We start from the raw sequence: 8,669 nt of genomic DNA on the forward strand, positions 1-8,669 counted from the left end.
TCTGTTGACACAGGGAAACCCAGATGTGCACAGAGAGCCTGGCAGTGTGGAATCTGGCAGTGACCTCCTTAGCCACTGGTCACTGTGGATGGAAGTATGTAATCTGAGCGTGTGTGAATGTGTGTGCGTGTGTGTGTGTGTGTGATATGCAGCAAATGGGATTTAGGTTAGAGGAGGCCTGGACTGCTTTCCTGGCCATACGGTAGCTGCTAGCAGGAGACTGCAGCATCTTATTCTCTGGAGATCTTTCTAGAACAAGGGAGTCTCTGAATTCTAACCTGACACTTCCTCTCCTTTCTGATAGAGAAAGGGGCCAAATTGCCCAGAGGTCAATGGTGAAAGGAATGCTATTCAGAGGGCTATTGATTGGAGGATTCCAGGAAAAATGAAAAGGGCATCTCCTCCCCACCCCACCTCCACTGCCACCACAGTTCAGGAGGTTCTTGGCCAGATGGCTCAAGTGTGGCAGAAGGACATGCCCTTGCGATGCCAGGGAAGGGAGAGGAAAGCCTGATGTAGGGACTTTTTGCCAATCTTGGGGTCCGGGGCCTGGAGCTAGGTCCCCACTCACACTCCCTATCCCATCCCTGGCTCTGCTTCCTCTGTTTTCCTTCCACAAGGCTGAGCTGCTGTTTCTCTCGCTTCCTTCGCCCTCCCTCCTCCTTCACTCCCTCTACTCACCCTCCCTTTTCCTTTGTTGGTCTCTTCCAATGCTACCTCTGCTCCTCTACCATTCTTTCCCTTCTCCTGGCTTCTGCCTCCAGGCCCTTATCCCCACCAGTTGTGCCCCTCTGTCCCTGGTGACCTTGGCTCTACCTCCCTAGAACTCAGACCCCATGCCCTACAGCCTCCCTCCTCCTTCTCTCCTCCACCCCAGCCCAGCAGCTCAGGGCCACATGGGCATGCCTTGTTGGCCCCAGCCCTTGGCTCCGTCCTCCTTGTCTGTCCATGGGGTCAGACATGAACCATGGGGCTGGTTCTTCATCTCCATCTCTCCCCTCATCCCATCTATCTCTTCCTTTCAGTGTCTGGCTCACCATCCCTCGCCAACATTTTTTAGCCTTTCTAGGCACTATGGCCATCTAAACCCTGGCTCTGCCCAGGAGCCCCCATATCCCATTCTCCCTTCCCATGCTTCATCATGATCTTTGTCTCTAGAGCTTATACCTGCCACTTTCTGTGAGGTACCAGAATGGGGAAGGGTCTCAGGGCAGGATTGCTCTTCATAAGTCCTGGCCCCTCCTAGTCCCCTGGCTCTATCTTGAACCTCAAAACCATCTTCCCAGACTGAACCGCCACAAGTCCGTCTCTCACCTTGGAGATCAGAATTCCTGGGGTTCACAGTCTGATCTCTTCCCCCCTCCATCCCACAGCTGAGCTCTGCTTCTCACTTGAAGTCCTTCCCACGTGGGGACTGCCAGAACAAAAACAAAGCACAGAGGCCAAAATAAACGAGGTGCCAGAATTTGGTTTATTGGCTCATCCAGTGCCAAAGGTCCACTGGGCACCCTCTTTCCATGGATTTGGGAGCCCCCTGGCTCCTAATATCTTTTTCTTCTTCACATATTCCTCCTAGCCCGGACTGAAGCCACAGCAGAAGCTGGGGCAAAGTGTGGGGCAAAGGCTGGGCTCTGACAGGGGACTGCTTACACAGGGCCTAGTCTGTTTGGCACAGGAAGAGGACCCCAGGGGGAGGGAAGACGGGCCCCCAGGTGAGAAGGACGGGAACCGGCTCGGCAAGGGCCTCTACTGACGGCCCTGAGGGGTGAAGCCCAGTCCAAGGGCAGGGCAGGGATGGGAGAAGGTAAAAGGGGAGAGGATCAAGGGCAGAGGAGGAGGCGAGAGGCCCCTTGGAACCCTACTCTCTCATGGGCTGGGGTCCTTTGAGGCTCGGAGAGTAGGAGGGTGAGCTGAGAGGGGGAAGGGCCAGCTGGCTGAGGGTAGGGGTAGGATACTGCTGGAGGGAAAGTCCTTTACTCAAAATCCCTCAGCTCTAGACCCAGAAAGATACACGCACATACACACACACACTCTCACACGCATACCCCTGGAGCCCTAGCTCTTTTCAGTGGGCACATGTAGCACACAGCGCTACCTAAGGCCCCCAGCTGCAGCTCTGGCCTGGTCCCCCTGGTCGTCTAAGCACACACTAAGCCCCCATCCTCCATTCACAGCTTCAGGCCCAGAGCCCCTGCCCAGATTCTCCGAGGCCGTCCCCACTCCCTCCCTCTCTCCCGGGGCCTTCAGGCCTGTCTCTGGTCAATCTGGGTTGTGACTGGCCCCCGACCCCGACCCAGGGAGAGCAGTGGGGCCCTATTAGGACCTCAGACAAGGGGATGGCCATGGTCTTCAGCAAGGCACTGGGTAGGCGGGGGCAGGGCTGGAGCGGGGAGAGTAGCATTTGGGCTCTGAGGAGCCTGCACCCCCTCGCGTGGCTCAGTCCTCAGCTCCTGGTCCAGCCTCTACCCTCAACCCCCACCGTAGGGCCTCCCTTCTCTTTTCCAAGCCCTTCCAGAGGAGTGGCCACTGGGCAGGTACCAGAAGCAGCCACCTGAGAAGCCCTGGGGCCTGAGACTGAGAGCTGGCACAGTGTGGAGCCAGGGCTCTGCAGCCTGGGGTGTCTGGGGCCTCAAGCTGAGTCACCCCCCGCGGAGGTCTTCTTCTTGGGCCGGGTCTTCAGTGTCTTGGAAGCCAGTGGCTGTGGGAAGAAGAGAGGAAGACAGAAGGCTCAGCCTGGGGCCACAACCCCTCCCCAATTCCCCAAGCTCTGGCCTGGCTCTCACCTCAGCTTTCGGCACTTTTTTGATGGATTTGACCCTCTTAGGGGCCTTGTCTCCCGTGTCATCCTCAGAGATCTCTGTCCGGGGATCTGCCTGGTTCGTGCCTGACCTTAAACTCAGGGCAGGGTCATCTCCTGGTTTGAGGAGGAGAGGAGAACAGGGGTCTGGCCTTTCTCCCGCCTGGCCTCCTTGCCCTCATGCCCCCTGCCCAGCCATGGGCCCGGTCTGTACCTATGTCCTCAATGGTGTCCAGGAGGCTGCCGGGGCTGGGTCTGAGGCGGCCGTCGGGCCCCTGCAGGGGCAGCGCATCCTCATCCCGTATCAGGGTCAGGTCCTGCATACTGAAGCTTCGGAGCTTCTCTGACAGCACCCCCTGGCCCTAGGGTCACCACCACGCACCGGGAGAACCAGAGGAAGGGGCGAGGTGGAGATAGAGGTCACCGTGGGGTACTGGGCAGTCACTGGGCTCAGTGCTCTACCTGCAGTGTCCTCACCCCATCCTATGGCAGCACTGACAGGCTGGGGCCATGCTTTCTCTTTGGACAGATGAAGAAACTAGCCCGTTGAATGGAATTCCCTTAGTTGGAGGGTATTAGAGGCAGGACTGGAACCCCAAGCTGCACAAGCCCCCAGACCTTCACAGACCTGAGGACATAGTGGATGCAAAGGGGCCTGGCCAGGGGAACAAGATGAGCAAGGTGGGGCCCTGGGAGCTGGGTCTGCCTCCATCTCACCTTGGCAGCAGCTGTGACCGCGGCATTGGCGGCCAGGTTCAGACCCCTCTTGCCCACCCGCATCATGGTCTCATAGCTCTTGTCTCGGGCCTGTGTGATGTACTCATCGATCTCCTGAGGGGTCAGAGGGGAAGGAAGAAGAGGTAAGGGGTGGGCCCTGCTGGCCAGGCCTTGCCCTGTCCTTGTTCACACCTGGACAAAGGCACTCCCTGTCCCAAGAGGCCAGGGCCCTGCCAGATCACCCACAGGGAGAGCCATGAATGCACATGGCTATAGGCACAGGGCTGCATTGACCTGGGGCAGGTGGGAAGCGAGCTTCCTTTGTTGCAACAGACCTTCTCCTTGTTGGACAGTGTCGGGTGCACGAACTTGCGGTAGAGCACGCTGGAGCCCTTGGTATAAGGGGACAGCAGCCATATCACAAAGGCAATCTTGAGCTCAAAGTAGAATGGGAACCTGTTGGGTGGAGAGAGAGGCAGGCGGCAGAGCCTGGAGCAGGGAGTCAGGAGCGGTGCTGACCCTCTGCGTGACCCTGGCTGGCCCCCCCACCCCTTAGTGCACTGAAGTTCTCATGTGGCTCAGGAGACTGGTCAAGGGGAGGCTCAGCTGAGACTCCAAGTGGGAAGGTGAGACGTGGTCCTGGCAAGAATTCCCCACAGTGAGGGCTCTCCTTCCCCTCTTCTAACAGAAGACCATCCACTCCTTTGTCCTGGGGTCAGCACCACGGTGAGCTCCCTAAACTTCCAGGTGCACTCTTGGGTCCTCACTCCCTTGTCTTCCTGCCCTTCCTCCCATGAAGAACACAGGCTTCTCCAGCTGCGCTCTGGATCTACCCCATGCTGCCATGGCATGGCCCCTGCTTTTAAGGATCACTCTCCGTTCCCCAAGGCTCCTTCCCAGGCCACACACTCCAGCTCTCCTCCATCAGTATCAAGGCTCCCTCCTTTGCTTGTGTCAAGAGGCACCTACACTCACTGTTCTCAATTCTTAACCCATTACTCTTTCCTAATTTGACCCTATTCCTCTGCTAAAACTGTTTTTCTCAAAGGCCATAGGCCCTTGAAATCTACAAATGCAAGGATCTTTTGTCCTGTTCCTCTCCGTAAAATTATCTTCTTTTGATTTCCAGTATACTACGCTATGTTAGTCCTCTCCTCCAAGAGGCATTTGCTCATTCAGTAAACATGTTTGAGCGCCTGATGTGAATAACAGATGATTAGGACATTCCGTGTCCTCAAAGTACATATACATAGTCTAGTAGTGCCTAGAAAAAACCTTTGTAATACAAGCATCCATTGTTTATAAAGTTGACTCATATGCCTATTTTACAAATAGGAAAACTGAGACCTAGAAAACTGTGACCTGCTAAGGTCACAAGTCCGGCAGAAGCAGGTTTCCTGAATTCTATTGTGGTGCTTTGGCTACCACCAGAAAGAAATGTGAGGGTTATGTCTGTTCTTATTCTGCTGACCAAGCCAGGCCTGGATGGGGGTCGGGGGAGGAGACACCCCGGACCCCATGGAACTGTTGGGGGATTCCACCCTGGGTCTCAGTCTTCTGTTTGACCGGCTGTGTAGAAAAAGTCAGAGGCCCTGGCCCCTGAGATGCAGGGAGGGGATGCTGGACCTCACCAGGAGAGCACGATATCTGTGAGTGTCTCGGCAGTGGTGAAGAAGGCAAAGACGATCCAATACATCATCCATTTCACCTGAAGGTACAGAGGGCGGTGTTGGCTGGGGCCTTAGGGGAACACCCAGGACCCCACCTTTGCCTGCCAACCATGCTAGAGGTGCTGTGGGGGACACTCAGGACCTCAGCTCTGCCTGCATATCACACCAGGGCTAGGGGAAAGGAATACACAAGAACCTCCCTTGAACCAGGTCTCATTAATGCTGACAGCATTAGTACAAAGTCACCCCCACCTGTCATGTGACCCACTGTCCTTCCCTGATCTCTGCCATGTGGGTTGGGTGGGAGATAAAGGGTCAAACACTCACATATTCCTTCACGTTTTTTGTCTTCACGGCCTTGTAGGAAGAATAAGCTGGGTACAGGGTGCCAAAGATGAGCCTAGGGAGGCAGGCATGGTTACTGGGCCCCTCGGCCAAGAGCAGTGGCCTCTCCCTCCCAGCTCTGCATCAGTCCCTGGGTAGGTATGGGGAGAATGGACAGAACTCCAGAGTGCTACATCAGGGGTTAAGGTCAAAGCAGGCAAGCCTGAGGGGATACACAAGCATGGAGGCCCCAGCCAGCTAGGGTGATGACTCATAACCCGCCCCCGCTCCGCCTTTTTTCTTTGGCCGTGTTGCTTATCGGTTCCTAATTCCCCGACCAGAGATCGAACCTAGGGCCCTCCGCAGTGAGTCCTAACCACTGCACCGCGAGGGAATTCCCCTGTAACCCTTTCTTGTTCAGTTTTTCTCCAGCCCCTGAGGCACAGAAAGACCCAGAGGACAGAGGGTCTAATGTGGCCTCTTCAGCCCTGATCCTTGTTTGTGCATAAACATATCATGGGGTGGGGGTCTGGTCACTGCCCCAGGGGTGTCTTCCTTCTCCAGATACCACTCCCATTCACACCCATCTGCCCTTACCCTCTACCTCCCTGTCACAGAGCCACGCTGGGTAGGGCCAGTGACACCACCTAACAGGGCACTCTACCTGGCAGTCAGAGGTACCATTGTAGCCCTGGGGACCAGAGGGCACAGGGGCAGGAGGCCCTGAGAGGGGCAAAGAGGTTTATTCCCCCAGGTAAACACTTTTGGGAATAGGCTCAGGGGAGTGTGCTGGGCTGGAGGTCTTGGCTAGAGTGGAGTCTGGTGCTGATCCCATCAGAGACCACATACGGGACGCAGGTGAGGGAAGGAGAGGACCAGTGCTGCTCGGGGAGCTCATTCACACAGGAGAGAAGCAGACACTCTGAAGGCCACAGGGAGGTATGAAGTCCCTGGATCCCCTCTGGGGTGGGATGCGGGAGAGGCAGCAGGGAGACTGGTGGGTCTAGAGGAAGCCAGACCACAAGCACGTGACCGCAGGGAGGGGATCCTGGGGTGCCAGTCGCCCAAGGTGGAGGCTGAGGGGCAGGGTCCTGAGCTGGGCCGAGGGTTGGCCGAGGCCCATGTGGAGCCTCGGCCAGGCCCAGCCCCTTGACAATGCGTGGGTACTGCCTGTTCCCCCACGGACTGGCCTCACTGAGGCAGGACACTTCTGAGAAATGGCCTTTGGAGATGGGGTGGAGGGCAGAATCCTCAAGGACAAAGTCCCCGTTTGTGGGAGCGGGTACCCTCCTGCAGTCTGGGGGAGGGAAGGGACATAGCTGGCAGCCTGGAATGAAGGCCACCTAACACCCTCCCCTCCATGGCTTTCACAATCCCAGGCTGGGCACACACATCCTCTCCCAGTTACCTCCCACACTTTGTCCTCCAAGCCTCTCTGCGTCCCACATTGCCGCCTCCCTGGGGGGCCTTCAGAGCATGTGCCCTCACCCCCAGTCTCCCGACAGTCAGTGGAAGAGGGAGGAGAAACTGGGCCTTTGGGAAAGCCAAGGCTGCCATGGCCCTAAGCTATGGAATGAGGAGGCCCTGCGTTGCCCACCCCCTCCATTAGCCCTCTCCCCCAGGGAGATGAGGGCCCAGGTCTGAGGAGCTCCTCCAGCCAGATCGGCTAACGTGGGGGAGGGGGACAAGCCGCCACTCCTCATAAATCGAGCTGTGCTGCCCAGCCCCTGGGATAAACGAGGGCGAAGAAGCAGGGAAATTAAAAATAAAAGGGGTGGGAAGCCAGGCCTGCCATGCTCCTCTAACATTTTCCCCTCCTCCGGTCCCACACTTCCACGTCTCTGGGGACCCCAAATAGGGACGATGTGCCTTTACATGACTCTGCTGTATGAAGCCACGGAGTGGTCCATCCCGGGTTTCAATACCCCCCACCCGCTACCCCACCCCCCATACCCCCCATCCCAACCGGCCGCGCCCCGCTGCCGCCGCCGCCGCAGCCGCACTCACACCACCAGGCGAGAGATGATCCAGGACACCATGGCGGGGTCGGGCGGGGCGCGGGGCGGGGACCCGGCCCTGGCCGAGGATGTAGCTGCTGGAGGCCGAGCGGCGGCGGCGGCAGGATCCGCAGTAGCAGCAGCACCCGCAGCAGCAGCCGCCGCGGGGGCCGCGGAGCGCCGAGCCGCCGCCGTTAAAGGGGAGGTCCCTGCCGCAGCAGCGGGCCGTGGGCGGCGGCGGCTCTTAAAGGGAAGGCCGCGGCGGCGGCGGCGGCGGCGGCGCACCCCCCTGCACCTGCCGTCGCCAGGCATGCGCCTTTGACCCGCCTTCCTCTAACCGCTTGTTCACATATCTCGGGTTCCAAGCTCTGGGCTGAGGTCCTTAGAGGCCTTCATGGTTCCATCCTGACATCCTAGCCCTCCTCCTGCCCTGCCCACAACATGCTGGACGACTTAAACATCCGACGAGGAATAATAGCTATGACTCATTGAGTGCTTACTATGTGCCAGGCCCTGTGCTAAGAACTTCAGATGCATTATTTCAGTGACCACACCATAAGGCAGAGGTTATAATTATTCTCATTTTGAAGATAAGGAAATGGAAAGTTTTAGGGAGGTTCAATAATTTGCCAAGGGTCACAGAACCACAAAGTCATGCTAAGACAGGAACACAGGCAGTCTACCAGACAGGCTACTTCTCCCAACTGCTGCCTGTCAAACCCTCCTCCCCCATCACAGGCGGTCAAAACACCCATCCAGGAAGTCCTTAAGTCACAGGTATAGGGGCATCTGTCCACCCCACCATCACCAATCACTCCAGTTGGAAAAGGACCTAACCCCTTTTCCAATCTGATCTGCTTTTTCAGGTTGTCCGTTCCTAAGTTTTGTAGGGGAACTGAGCCCTGTGCTCTCAAGGTGGATACCCTGGGGCAGCCTCTTTGTAAAGAGAGGCTGGCAGAGAGGCCTGGGGTCCAGGTAGGAGATGAATCCAGGGTCTCCAGTTCCATTCCCATCAGCAAGCACTGGGGGCAGTGGATGCCCTAATTCTGAACACATTTATATCCAGAATGTAGGCTAGCCCGCCTCCTAATTTTCACCAAAGCAACAAAGCTCCAGAAACCTCTGCAACCCCCCTTCCCCCACTGCTTTCCCATTTCAAAGCTT

The 8,669-nt window shown here is 57.2% G+C and overlaps 1 protein-coding gene across 2 annotated transcripts; it reads right to left on the reverse strand.

Moving 5' to 3' along the window:
• Positions 1-1,453: 1,453 nt before the first annotated feature.
• REEP2 (receptor accessory protein 2) lies at positions 1,454-7,812 on the reverse strand. 2 transcript variants are annotated; one of them, XM_057748394.1, is made up of 8 exons: positions 7,516-7,812; positions 5,512-5,584; positions 5,146-5,222; positions 3,850-3,970; positions 3,515-3,628; positions 3,012-3,159; positions 2,784-2,914; positions 1,454-2,698 (listed from the first exon to the last, which is right to left on the reverse strand). In XM_057748394.1, exons 1-8 carry the CDS (start codon positions 7,545-7,547, stop codon positions 2,630-2,632), a joined length of 765 nt encoding a protein of 254 aa, XP_057604377.1. In that variant the 5' UTR covers positions 7,548-7,812; the 3' UTR covers positions 1,454-2,629. The 2 variants fall into 2 exon arrangements, with proteins under 2 accessions (XP_057604377.1, XP_057604370.1); XM_057748387.1 differs by having other exon boundaries at positions 3,850-4,003.
• Positions 7,813-8,669: the final 857 nt, after the last annotated feature.

Source organism: Hippopotamus amphibius, chromosome 1 (genome assembly GCF_030028045.1).
Source record: "Hippopotamus amphibius kiboko isolate mHipAmp2 chromosome 1, mHipAmp2.hap2, whole genome shotgun sequence".
NCBI classification, from domain to species: Eukaryota; Metazoa; Chordata; class Mammalia; order Artiodactyla; family Hippopotamidae; genus Hippopotamus; species Hippopotamus amphibius.